Below are 14,533 nucleotides of genomic sequence, written 5' to 3'. Positions count from 1 at the left end.
GAGAGAGAGAGAGAGCGCGAGCCGCAGTGAGAGGGAAAGTGGGAAAGTGAGAAATCACCCCACGGGGGGATGGCCACAGAGAAATCCCTTCTCCTCTATTCTCCTTCCAGGATCTTGGGCATGCACACACACATGTGTCTGGTGTGATTTTGAAGCCACTTGGTCAGAGACTCGAACCATAGTCAGTCATGTGAGAGTCCAGCAACATATTAACTATGCCATCTGGGGGTTCCAATAGCTAATCAAATTTGATTGGTACACTATATGTACATTATCCTTCAATAAAAGTAAAACAAAACAAAAAGACCATGGGCTGCAGCTATACTAACACTTAGAGGTAAATTTATGTCTTAAAGTGGATATAGTAGCAAACATAAAATATTGAAAATTCATGGGCCAGGCATTTGACTTATGAAATTATGAAAACAACTAATTCCGTTTCTTTAAATGAAGAAATTTCCTAGTGAAAAATATTGACACTGCAGAAAAGGTTAAAGGAGACATTAAAGATAGGATTCAAAAGCTTGTTTACAATCCCCTACCACCAAAATCTTTTTGTCATATTACCTAAGTGTATGGAAATGGGATGTGACAATAAATATCTTGTGAGCCCTTTAAAAGCGTAAAATGATTCTTCTAAGTCACAGCATGAGAACCACATGGCAGTCGATAGCCAAGGAGCTTCAGGTTTAGGTGGGTATTCCTGTTTAAAGACAAAAAGAAAATGAATAGTAATTCACAAAGACAACCACAAAATAAACTTTCACTTTGTCTAAGTGAAAAATCAAACTCTAATAGCATGTTCAAAATGACCCTTTTCTTACACAAGTAATGAGACACAGTAAAACAAAAATGGTGCTGAATCAATTCTACTAGTGGGCCTTGTGCAAATGATGAAAACTTCTCAGGCTGACTACTACAGAAAGCAAAGGTGATCTGGTGAAAGGTTAAAATGAAATTTAAATCTACTTTCAAGCTGTTCTTCAACATCCCATGCCAGTCTCATCTTAATGATTTTTTATTTTTTTCCTACAGAACTAATGATTTGTTTCCCCTAGAGAACTGGTCACCAGATCAGATTTCTTGAAGTCCTCACTGGTAGAAGATGGAGAAAGCTGAGTAGTAGAGGAGTATGACCAAGGATTAATCCCAGGAATATAGAATTGATATAGCATGTGGAAATTAGGATACCTAACCATAGAAATAGATAAAAACAAAATCAAAACAAGCCTACATGATTATATCTGTAGATACAGGTAGTTTTGTTGACTTTTTTGTTTGCTTTGGGTTGGTGTATGGGCCCTTCTTTCTTTTTCTTTGCATGTCTCATAATTTTTCTGTTGGAAATGTTACATTTTATTTATTTTATTTTTAAGAGGTTTTTGCCTTGGAGTGTGTGCACTTGCTGGGGTGGGGGGAGCGAGAGACAGTGAGAGGGAAAATGAGAAATCCTCCCTGGGGGAATGGCCATGCCACAATCCTTTCTCCTCCACTCTTCTCTCAGGATCTTGAGCATGCATGCACATGTAAATGATGTGATTTTCAAGTTGCTGGGTCTGGGACTCGAACAGTGGTTGGTCATGTGGGAGTCCACCAATGTAAGCGCTCTGCCATCTGCTGGCCCTAGAAATGGTACCTTTTAGATAATATATAGTAGTAACTCTGGTATACACTCTAACTCCCTGGAGTGGTTACTGTTACTTGGTTATTTAATACCTAGTTGGATTATTCAGTGGCGTCTCTCCCCATCCCCCCATACAGCATTAAGCCTCTAATGTTGCTCCTTAAGGAGTGTGGCTTTAAGAATGCCCACAGTCATATTGGGATGACAGTGATTTTGTCAGAGCTGTCAAATATCACGAATTCTGCACTGATGGCTTTATGCTTTTCAGCAATGTCCTGGGACAAAAATTTCTCCCCAGAATAAAACAATCAAATTTGGGCTCCTTGGAAGGGACAGGTAGTTGCTAAGGTCAGTGTTTGGGGTTTCTCAGGGCCTGCTTTCTAGTAAATTTTCTTGAGTAAATGTTTCTTCATTTACTGTATTTCTCCAGGACTGTTTCCAGAGACTTTAAGTGTCCCTTACATAATTTTCACCTGTTCTGCGGGGGAACAAGTGTACGAAACTCTTCACACAGTCATGTACCTTCCTGTGTTACATTTTGATTCTAAAAAACCTCCACACACTTTTTGAAATCTCTTCAGAGGCCAGCAGATGGTGTGGTGGTTAAGGTGCTGGACTCCCATGTGGGTTAAGTCCCTGAACTGGTGGCTCGAAACTCATGCTGTGTGTGTGTGTGTGTGTGTGTGTGTGTGTGTGCATGCTCAAAATCTAGAGAGGAGAGTGTAGGAGAAGGGTTTGGGACATGGCCATCTGTGGAGAGTGGGCAATCTAAGCAAACATGGTGACCTTTAGACCGCAGAAACGTGCTTCCCCTGGGCGCTTCACTTGCATATAAAAATGCTAACTTCCTGTTATTGAACCACAAAGCAGTATCAGGCAAAAGGAAGCCACGTGTGTTTATCAAATTTCGTCCCAAAAAGATCAGAGAAATTAGATGGTGCCAGTTGTTTTCATATTTTCAGACGATTCACATCCAAAAGCAACTGGCTTTGCATTCCATTTCCTCTTCCCACATTTTCTGCCCTTAAAAAATAGACCTGAGTCTGGTTTGAGGTTATGGCTTTTCACCAGAGAAGTCGGACCCACCTAATCTTCGCTACTCAATACTTCTATGTCTCTCTATGTTTACGTTTATGTTTATTTTTAATCCACAGCCTCCCCATTCAGAAAAACATGTTCTGCCGAACGAGTCCAGGCAAAGTGGCACCCAATATGGGCATGAGTACAGGGAAATAGTCAAGTGAGTGGACACTCCTTGAAGCCTGCTGGAGATAACTGAGTAAGGTAAGGAACCTACGGAGTAAAATAAAGAATAAATAGGGTAGAAGAAAGAGATAACAGAGTAGAAGAAGATGACAGAGTAAAATAAGGAGATAATAGAACAAGAGAAGGAGTGGATTTGATTATTGTCGGGTATAAAACATGGGGACATAATTGTCTACAGATAGATATGTATGTCTAAATGTTGTATTATGTGTTAAAAGCTAGGGGCGATAAAGTTAGTATTTAACAGTTACATCTGTTTCTGTTTGTGCAGGAAACATGCCCTTGGTTCCCAGGGCAAGGAACAGTTTATGAAGAGACTTGGGACAAGGTCGGAGAACAGATCAGGGAACGATATACAACAGGGGGTCCTAGCAGGATTCCCATTTTTGCTTTCTCGCTGTGGAATTTAATTAAGGAGTGACTGAGACAAAACCCTCTGGAAAAAACTGGATAACTACACCGACGAAAACTCCAGAGGGCTATCCCTCCCTCCTTCCTAAGAAATCAGAGTCTGTAACTAAAGACAAGGATAGAGAAGTAATATCTTTCTAAAGAGAATGACAATCTTTTGAAGTTAGACAGACTTAAGATTGCAGATTCTGAAGTAGTTGCAGGGTGAGAGGAGAACAGAGCCCCGCCCTTTGACCTAGCACTCCCTCGCTGCTTCTCAGTCAAAACCTACTTGCTTGTCAAATGGTGCTAGGGTAGAAAGAACAACTCCCACTTGCACCCATCTCCAGAGAGCTTTGCACTGCGCGGCAGATAGAGGAGAGGACATCTGGGGGGGGGATGAGTTCTTGCATTTTGCTTCTCTGTCTCTTCAGTGAGTGCACATGACCGATAGCAAAAATCTCTTAAAAAAAAAAAGAATTCCCTTCATATAACTTCAATCATGAGAGTCACCATGGAGTATTGGTGGGTGCTCGTGGGCTCTATCTAGAATAATATTCACCATCTAATACAGAATAGGTACCTTTTCTAATCCTGCAGAACCTCGGAGAAAGAAATTCCATTCCGCATCAGTTAGGAGTTCTTGCTGACGCATGATCTCCACACAGAGCATAAAGCTGTAGATGAGTTTATGTTGTTCGAAAAGTCCTCTTGAAACATTGACGTACGCAGTTAAGAGAGTTTGTTCCAGTAGTATTTCCAGGCGCTCTTGGAGATCATTTGTCTTTGAGGAAGTTTCAATTGTCGTGTTGAACAACTGTATGAAGGAGAGCTCTATCAATGCCTCTGATTTAACTCCTTATCTTTGGAGAGAAAAGAAAAAAAAATCCCCATGTCTCCCTGCTCCCTGCCCCCGTATTCAGTGAGCGAATAGCGACGAAGGTAATGAATAGTGCACTATGAAAAAGGCTAGGATTGATTCTAAATTGATATGTGATATTTATTTTTTGCAGTTCCCCCTTTTCTCCTGTTTTTCAGAAAAGGATAAATGCCAAACTCTTGATAATATTCAAAAGGTGTCACCTTGATGTGAGATAGAAGACCTGGGAAAATGGAGGAGAGTTGGCAGGAACAGTTTTTTTCACATCCTCAACTCAGATTAATAAACACTTCTTTTTTTTTTTTTGGAGAGGTTTTCGCTATAGGGCGTGTGCGCTCGCCAGACAGACAGAGAGAGACATAGAGACAGAAAGCGAGAAATCACCTCCCAGAGGGGATGGTCACGCCGCAATCCCTTCTCTTCCATTCTCCTCTCGGGATCTTGGGCACGCACGCACACGTGCCCGGCGTGAGTTTTAAGCCACCAGGTCTGGGATGTGAACCGTGGTCGACTATGTGGGAGTCCACCGACATAGCCATTACGCTAACTGCTGGTTCCCAATAAACGCTTCTTTTCAGGGTGAGAGATGGAAGGGAAGGGAAGGTCATATACTTTCTTAGCACTTACCCTTGATTTTTAGGGTGTAAAAAGAATGTGCTAAAACTTTCTCCTAAGATTTAACAGAAACTAATTTTTTTTAATTGTTAGAAGGTTCCTAGCTCACCAGAGATGGATAGAGAGGTACAGAGAGAAAGAGGGAGAGGAAGAAAGCACCCTCCAATGGGGCATAGCCATGCTGCAATCCCTTCTCCTGCATTCCTCCATTCTGTCGGGAGTTTGGGTACACATGCATGCAAGCATGTTTTTCAAGCTGTCAGAATTCAAAGCACAGTCAGTCATGTGGCTCCCTTAACCACTAGATTCCAGGGCCAGCCCAGGAAACCGATTTTAAAGGACACCTCCACCCTTGCTTCCTAGGAGAACATCTGAGAACAAAGACACCCCATATTACAAGGACACTAGGAAAGTAAGAGATGGTGGCATTGAGAGGTGAGTCATGACAGTACTAGAGGTAGCCCTACCCATTTTTTTGCAATTTTCAAATAGCACAGAAAAAGATCCAAAAATTCCAAAGGGCTCTAAGCTGTATGAGGAAGTCTGAGCTTGTGGGCTTGTCTGGAAGTCATGAGGCAAGAAAGTCTTGCAGCCAGAGACTGTCAGGAAGTTCCACCAGGGTCTTGAGGAATACATGGACCCACAACCTGAGGGGGCAAAGGTCGGAGGTGAGGTGGTACCTGCCCAGTCCCAGGGATCAAGGTGTATTGCTCACAGGGAAATCAGACAGATCAAAACAGACTGGAAGCTGGAAGCCAGTGAAAATCAAGGCAGATCAGGGGCAAGAAGCATGCTCCTCTCTGTCTCCCACCCCTGCTGTTGACAGCATGGAGCACAACAAAGGGAAATTAATGAGTTTGTGTCAGTCCCTTCACTGCAAGATAGGTCTCCATTCCCCAAATTAAAAGGGCTTGGAGGAAGCAGACAGTTAATGAAAAGAACTAGAAAAGTTCCTATTAATTCTCCTGAAAGTTTGTTCAACAAAGGGTAATATAGAAAATTGTTATTTTAACACACTCAGAAGAAAAGATGGCGCTTATAAAGATATACAATGATTGAATGTAAAAAATAAGAGGAAAACAAAAGGCCTAGTGAAGATGTGGTAAATTAGGTGTCACAACAAAACATGGCAAATCTCAAAATGCCCTACAGAATTTCAGTGTAAAATGAAATTATGGATGGGTTTGGTAGAGGATGTCCTAACCAATGCTGTCGTCTACAAATATGTTTTGAGTATCTGGGTTCCCTTCTGGACCTCAAAACTCCAGGGCTTTGAAGATTCATCCTATATCCCTTTATCTCTTGCAGCCCAAGATTTTTAAAATGTTTTCGACAGGTTCTGCTGCTATCTGCCTTCTCCATTCTTGCAGTTGGACTACAGGAATGGGCCACCATTCTTGGCTCTCTTTAGACAGGGTCTTGTTGTTGCTACCCATGCCAGTCTCAAGCTTGTGATCCTCTTGCCTGTCCCCTAAGTTGCTTTGCTTATAGGTACATGCCACTGTACCCGGTCTTTAGGTTGGGTCCAACCTGTGGAACACAGTATCCTAGAAATGCTTGCCACTGCTCTGGGGCCAGTACAAGATATTTTTAGAGCATCTTCACTTTTATTTCTTGAAGATTAAAAACTTTGAAAATCATGAGTTCCATAACACCTAGGATAAGAAGTACCATCGGAGACACTTAGGAGCATTAGAGGATTTATTAATCCTTATTTCGCTTGGCTTAATTCCTGCCCAGTAAAGGAAGGGAGCAGAGACCTGAGAACATGAACCCCCTGCCTTGAGGAATTTGACCTCAGTGCTGATGGCTTTCAAAGGCTGCTAAAGCAAATGAATGTCTTGTTGAAAGAAAGCCCAGGCACACCTAAACAACATGACTCCCATTTTTCTAAGTCTTCATTTCTGTTCTCCCCTGCAGCTCCAACTACTGCTCAACCCCTAGTTGTACTAAGGCTACTATTAAATAAGACCATGAGAGCAAAGACCATGCTTGGTTTAGTGTCATAAGGATTGTTTCTATTTCAATTTCAATAAGAATTGTTTAAATGTTATGGAGGGATGAAAATAGACTCTTCATAAAATACTTAAGAAGCACTATATGTTGCTTCCTGTATCCATGGGGGATACAGGAATGGAAGGCTTTATTCCAGGGGGCTGGCTCTGTGGTGCAGTGGTAATGTGCTGCTTGAGGGAAGTCAAACTACAGTGAGTGTAATTTGAAGTTCCAGCTCAGTCAGCCTGAAACATACTGGGTATGTGCACACATGCCCATCATTCAAGGGACTGGAGGAAGGGGATCACAGTGCGACCAGATCCTGTGGAGAGTGCTCATCTCTCTCTCTGTCTCTTTAACTTTCACTTCTATGCACACATGAATAAAAAAAAGAGCTGCTAGTATATCTGTAATAAAATAAATAAAAGAAATACTATGGTAAGGTCATCAGGAAGAAAGAAATGATACAGGAGAGAAGCATGACAATTAAGTAAGAAAAATGAGTATTAGAATGAAAATAGGTGAATAAATCTAATAAATTAAAAAATAAACAAACAAAAGACAAAAACAACTCTCTGATTCCATCAGGAGAAAGATGCCCCTCAGCCAAGGTGATAGGGGTAAGTGCCATATGAAGCATGTCAAATATGCTGGACAAAAGACTGAGGCAATTGGTTGCTGATACTTCCATAGAGAGGTGGAACCTAGATCCCTTCCTCTCAAATATGGGCTCTCCTCAGTGCCTTGACCGGCTGATAGATTGAGGTGGAAAAAACACTGTATGATGTCCATGCCTTGTGACTTCCATCCAGGTTTCTTTGGGAGGTGACCTCTTGGAATCCAGTTACCCTGCCACGAGAAGCCCAAGCCACATGAGGAGGCCTCATGCAGCACCATGGTCAATAGCCCAGCCATGTGAGTGAGCCGTTTTGAATGTTCAGCGTGGCCAACCTCCAGATGTTTGCAGCCCCAGTGGTAGACTTCGCTGGAGAAGGCTGCATTGAGGCTGGGAGGGAGGGCATTCTAAGCAGAGGAAATGTTATAAACATACAATCATCTGGTGAATCTATGGAATATTAATGGGTTAATTTGGCTGTTACAGAGGAATAATAAGAAATGTGACTGGAAGGTAGAATAGGAACAGGCTGGAAATGGCTTTGAATTCCAGGCTATGGTATCTGCACTACGTCTGAAGGGTAGTTATCTGTGAAAATCCACTTAGGACCTTCGTCTATGGAACAGTATTTTTAAAAAACAAGGCCCAGTTTGATCTGGCTTCCAGTTGTGTGAGCCAGCCCTGACTATGTAGGGGAACAGCATCTGACAGGAAGTAAAAATAGGTTGCAATGAAAAAGGACATATTTACAATTCTCTGGTATTTTCTAGTATGCGTGTATGTAGAGGGCCTTTGCTGAGTTGGGTAATGAGTATCAACACAGCTTAGAAAAGTGAGAGTGAGTTAAACTTCTCTGTACAGAAAAGAGGGAAATAATACCGAGAAGGGAGTAGAGCTGGAAGGCGGGATGCTATATGTAAGATGGGCTGAGTGGAGAGGCCACCTGGCACCTGAGAAAGCGGCAAGTGAATGGAGGGGCCTACCGGGCTCACTTGGTACGTTTTGCTGTGTAATGAGTAATGCAACTCCCCTGGAAGTGTTCAGCAAAATCGACACTGCTTGCTTGCTGAGCTGAGCTGTGTGCACTGGAGTTACTTTGGGAGATACATGGAATGCTGTTGTGAAGAGGGTGAGGGGTTTGAACACCCCTCAAGAGATCTGATGAAATGCAACTGTGAATATGAGAGAAAGCAGAGACTGGAAATTAGAAAAGAAAGTTTTGCAGTCACAAGGTGAAAGTGGAAAAGGAAGAAAGGAAAGAGACTCTTCAGAATGTCAGCCAGGGGGAGGGGGACTGCCTGCTCTATAAAAAGTTCTGGAAAATGAGAAAGATACAGGAGTCAAATGAAGATTAGTGTCATCAGTCTTGAGATACAGCACAGAAAACACTAAACATGGAAAGGGAGCTGCTGGATGGTGCAGAGAAAGTACAAATAAAGAGCTCTGCTCTTAAAAGAACAAAAGAAATGCAGGCGAGAGGAAAATGAATAAGCTAGTTATAGTAGTTGAAGGAGCTCAGAGAAAAATAAAACTTGCAAAGAAGCTTTCTTTTCTTCATCTGTGAAGTGTCCTGTGTCTACCCAGCTTTCGCATCTTAGAAGACAGGGGCGGAGCCACTCTTGAACCCTCTGTCTGGACCCAAACTCTTGGAGAAGTTTACCTGGTAACTAGACTCTACGGCTTGTCTGAGACCAGAAATAACTCATCGAAGCATAAATGGAGGCCACAGAGATGGCCTAACAACATACTTACCTGTTTAAAATATTTTAATGAGTACTGATACATAGGGTCGATTTCCGAGAGGCTCGCAATGACGAAGTACATCACGGAGCCTTGCGTGGCTACTGGTCGATACTTCTCACGAGCCACGTTGATCATCAGTTCAGTGGACTCTGCCTCTTTCAGCCTGGTTTTAATGGCACCGGAAGTGATCTGAGTAAACAATAACACATTTTTAAGGATGGGTTTCAGAAAAATAGTGGGATTCAGAGAAAATATTCATTTAGGTCTAGGAAAAAATTAAAATGAGTTAGTGATGATAATAAGGAGGTCCTCAGATGGAATGACTGAGTGACCTCATTTCTTTCAGTTAGGAATGAGCAGAGGCAACTAGGCTACACAAGTAATCTTGAATAAACTGGAGCAGTACTTATTGGAGACCCGTACCTGAGTTATACCTGAAACAGAAACACTAACACGGTACTCCTAACTGCCCCCTAACTTCCTCGTGAACAGTCCATCCTGAGCTGGCAAACAAGAAAGCTAACAACTCAATCAATTTATGAAACATATTCCTCAGTGTTTTAAGAGTTAGTAGCAACACATACTGCTATAAGCAGAAAAAGTCTAAAATAAGAATTGTTTGTGGACTACCAGGTAATTTCTGGTATACCACTCAGCCAGAGGATTACTATCCCCCATTCCTCACCATACAGAAAAATAGAAGTTTCCCTTCTACAGAAAATAAGAGGGAGGTTTTTTGTTTGTTTGTTTTTTGTTTTAAATATAGATTTTTGCTATAGGGTGCGTGTGCTTGTCAGAGAAACAGAGAGACAGAAAGTGAGAAATCACCCTCCAGAGGGGATGGCCATGCCACAATCCCTTCTCTTCCATTTTCCTCTCCGGATCTTGGGCACGTATGCACAAGTGCCTAGTGTGAGTTTTAAGCCACCAGATCTGGGACTTGAACAACGGTCGATTGTATGGGAGTTCAGTAACATAACCATTACACCATTTACTGGTCCTGAGAGAGGGGTTTTCAATGAAGGAAGCCACGCACAGATGAGGGCCAGATACCATACTGAAACAGAGCAAATAAGTGAGTACTGGATGCAGAGACCCTATCCCTCCTCTTCCTCTCAGTTCCCAAATTATTTGCAGCCAGATCTTCACCCTCCAGACAATGTAAATGTTGAATCTTTAGCTATAATCAAGATATGATTACAATGCGGGATTGGAAGGGTGTGTGTGCGTGCGTGTGTATGTGTGTGTGTTAGAGATATACACAACAGTTAATACACAAAATGAAAAGTCATCCTCTATGAAGGAAGCCAAAGCTGCATGGTTGGGGAAGAAGGCAAGGAATGCTGTTTTTCATAACAAGCCTTAGAAAACGATTTCATTCTTTAAATAGTTTATAACGTTTTAAACTTTGTTAACTATCTATCTATCAATCTATCTACCTATTAAAAGGGTTAACAACCAACAGCCAGAAATTAAAAACCCAGGAAGGAATGAATTAAAGAAGGATAAAGAGATCTATGGACAAACAAGCAAAGAGAGGAAGGAAATGGGAGACCTGGAATTATTTGTTTATTTTAGTTTCTATATTGAGGTCTCAAGAGACTATAGGATATAAAGCTGTAAGCCATTTTTGACATCAATAAAAGGCAAAGACCATAACCTTATGTGCTCCTTGCCTAGAAATGTCCAAGAGCTTTTTAGTAAACTATTTTCTATTTCTCACAGAATGAATGAGAATCATTTTATAAGCTGTATTCCTTATACTTTTTTTTTTTTTTTTTGCAATAGGATATGTGCACTTGCTGGAGAAAGATAGGAAGAGACAGTGAGAGGGAAAATGAGAAGTTACCCTCCACCCCGGGGTGGGGGTGATGGTCATGTCACAATCCCTTCTCCATTCTCCTTCTGTGATTTTGAGCACCTATGCACATGTGCCCGGCATGATTTTTTTAAGTTGCTAGGTGTGGGACCCGAATTGTAATCAGCCAGCTGGGAGTATAGTAATGTAACCACCATGCCACCTGCTGGCTTCCTTAATATACACTTCTTAAGTGACGGTTTGAATATGAGAAAAGAAGTTACTAAAGGAGTATACGTAGAACTATATCTTACTATCAACGCCACTCTGTGCTATCCCCATGCTTAACCCTCTGAGAAGGAATATCGAGAGGAACTATTCATGGATCCCCACTGCACAGAACTTTACAACCTTCCAGAAGAGAGAAGGCATGTAATAAGGTAACTGGGACATAAGGTAAACAGTGACAAGTGCGTTATCAGAGATTCAGATTAGGTGCTATGGAAGTTCCAAGGAGGAATAAATGAATTCCAGCTGGGAAAACCAGGGAGGATTCCTAAAGGAGATAATACTAATATGAATTTAAACATGAGTTTGTTCCTTTCAACCTATATCTTGTTCCGGTTCTTTACATTGCCTGACTTATTTAAAAAACAAAATGCATACCAGAAGCGATTGTCCAATGACTCTTCAGTGAGGTGGCCTGACAGCCAGGGGCACTCCCGTGTGTACGCCTGGCAGCCTGCAGGAGGCCCTCATTCTTCCCTTAAAAGCGCTTGCAGGACCCTCCCAGGGCTGTTGCTATAACTTCTGAAGTAATACACTCTATAAATACTAAAAATATGTTTCTTGCCTTTGAATCCTGGAGTGTGGTAATAAGGTCCTCATTGTCCAGAATATTTCCTTCCGATGTAAAGAGCATTCTCAGGATTTTCTCTTCAATAGATTTCAGCTGGTTTTTATCAGTATTGATCCTCACAATGAGTTTGTTCCTCTGTTCTTCCAACTCGGGCTTTTCAAGTCGTACCACATCACTAGAACCAAAGTTAAAACACTTAAATTACGTTTTGGCCAGTGCCTTCACGTTGCTCCTAGTTTTTTTCCATTTGTAATTGTTTGTATTCCAGGTACTAGAAGCTGAATGTTATTGCACAATGCCTCTCTTTTACATGGTGGCTTTTCACTGAGTACATGTCTCTTTTGATTATCTTGTATTTCAGAGACTTATATCTTACCACAGTCCCCACAACATCTACACATCTCTTACAAAAACCTGGGCAATACTAAAATCTAATTACTAAGTTTCTGTCTCTAATGCTTGTTTGTGCTAAGATAAAAACGGTGCCTGTAGGGACCAGCAGTTAGCATAATGGGTATGTCCCTGGACTCCCACGTAGTCAACTGTGGTTCGAGTCCTGGACCCGGTGGCTTAAACTCACGCTGGGCGCTTATGTGTGCGTGCCCAAGATCCCGAGAGGAGAATGGAGGAGAAGGGATTGCGGCGTGACCATCCCCTCTGGGGGGTGATTTCTCGCTTTCTATCTCTCTGTCGCTCTGTCTGTCTGGCGAGTGCACGTGCCCTATAGCATAAAACCTCTCCAAAAAAAAAAAAAAACCACAAAAAAACGGTGCCTGTAATATTACTTTCCTACCAACATGAGAGATTCTGAAATCCCACCACCTTTGTGAAATGACTTTTTTCAAGTTTTAACATGCAAATTTACTATTAAATTGCAGAAATAATACATGAATCCATTCTTCTAAAGGAGAAAGAAATGAATAAAGTAAAAGTTCCTTTCACCAGTGCCATCTCCAAACCTTCTATCTTCCCTAGTGGTAACTGCTATTTGACATGGATTCTTCTGAAGCACTTTCTCTTTAAGTGTTTTATATTTGCACTGACATGGAATAAGCTCAAAGATATACGGTTAAATGAAAACAACAACAAAACGCTGCAAAACAGTTTTTATAGTCTGATACCACATAGTTAAAAAAACGAAAACAAAACCAACCAAACAAACCCTTGCCAACTATGAATTCTATATGCCTCAAGGGACATCTTTATGATAGTAAGTCTTTCCATTCCTGAACATGGTGAGTCTCTATGAATACTCAGGTCTTCGCCCATGAGACAACTTTTGACTGCATCTTAAGAATAGGCCTTACTGGGAACCAGCAGTTAGCGTAATGGCTATGTCGCTGGACTCCCACATAGTCGACTGTGGTTCACGCCCTGGACCCGGTGACTTAAAACTCACGCCAGGTGCGTGTGCGTGCGTGCGTGCCCAAGATCCCGAGAGGAGAATGGAGGAGAAGGGATTGCGGCGTGACCATCCCCCCTGGGGGGTGATTTCTCGCTTTCTGTCTCTGTGTCTCTCTCTGTATGTCTGGTGAGCGCACGCGCCCTATAACGAAAAACCTCTCAGAAAAAAAAAAAAAAAAGAATAGGTCTTACCTACAGGTCCGTGTTGTCTAAACATGTGAACTTAATTCCTGGTTCACTTGTCTTTATATGATTTGCTCCCAGCCCTCTCTCCAGGAGCTCACCTTTATTAAGCATCACTTTATGCCAGGCACCTTATTAAAAGTTTTACGTGGATGCTCTTTTAACCCTCTGAATGCTCTCACGAAGTGGGCATGTGGTTATTACAGTGTTTGCAGATGAGTAAACAGACCTTGTAAGCACTCGTGCTAGTAGAGACAGAGCAGGCTTGCACCCGAGTCTGCTGGCTCTAGAACACAAGTCATTTCTAGCACAGTACGCGGTACTGCTCCTGTAACAGCCCATTATCTACTCAGCTGCGTGTTGAATCTGGACCTCTGAGATAACATTGTACAAAGACAGTAAGAAATCATCATCTCAAATATACTTAAAGAATCTTTTCAGAAGAAAGGGAGTTTAAAGAATTTTTAAGATAGGAACCAGCAGTTAGCGTAATGGCTACGTCGCTGGACTCCCTCGTAGTCGACCGCGGTTCGTGTCCCGGACCCGGTGGCTTAAAACTCACGCCGGGCGCGTGTGCGTGCGTGCCCAAGATCCCGAGAGGAGAATGGAGGAGAAGGGATTGCGGCGTGACTATCCCCCCTGGGGGGCGATTTCTCGCTTTCTGTCTCTATGTCTCTCTCTGTCTGTCTGGCGAGCGCACGCGCCCTACAGTGAAAATCTCTCCAAAAAAAACCAAACAAACAAACAAACAAAAACCCCAAAAAACTCATGCTGGGTGTATGTGTGTGCAGGCCCAAGATCCCAAGAGGAGAATGGAGGAGAAGGGATTACGGCATGGCCATGCCCCCTGGGGGGTGATTTATCACTTTCTGTCTCTCTCTGTCTGTCTGGCGAGCGTATGTGCCCTATAGCAAAAAACAAAACAAAACAAAACAAAAACCCTCTCCAAACAGAGCTCTACTGAGGCACATTCACATGTACCCATTGCCAGACTATTACAAGTTTAATTAATTCACCTGCCTCAACTTACTGAGAGCTCAGATTTGAGTGTTGCCTGAAAGACACAAGCTTCCAGCAACCACACCTGATGATCACATTTGAAATAGCCTTTCTCCCCTTCATCCTCTATATTCTTATTCTGGTTTGTTTTCTTCCTGCTG

The 14,533-nt window shown here is 42.3% G+C and overlaps 1 protein-coding gene across 1 annotated transcript in view; it reads right to left on the bottom strand.

Annotated features, from left to right (window-relative positions):
• DNAH6 (dynein axonemal heavy chain 6) overlaps positions 1-14,533 on the bottom strand; it is a 314,451-nt gene that overhangs the window by 58,392 nt on the left and 241,526 nt on the right. The window contains exons 60-63 of the mRNA XM_006149128.1: positions 11,781-11,961; positions 9,139-9,318; positions 3,864-4,097; positions 568-703 (exon numbers count right to left, since the gene is read on the bottom strand). Coding sequence (XP_006149190.1) covers positions 568-703; positions 3,864-4,097; positions 9,139-9,318; positions 11,781-11,961 — 731 coding nt within the window. The remainder of the gene's footprint in view (positions 1-567; positions 704-3,863; positions 4,098-9,138; positions 9,319-11,780; positions 11,962-14,533) is intronic.

This window comes from Tupaia chinensis, unplaced genomic scaffold, assembly GCF_000334495.1.
Source record: "Tupaia chinensis unplaced genomic scaffold, TupChi_1.0 Scaffold000253_1, whole genome shotgun sequence".
In the NCBI taxonomy this organism is placed as follows: Eukaryota; Metazoa; Chordata; class Mammalia; order Scandentia; family Tupaiidae; genus Tupaia; species Tupaia belangeri.
This window is presented reverse-complemented; position numbering and strand designations above follow the sequence as displayed.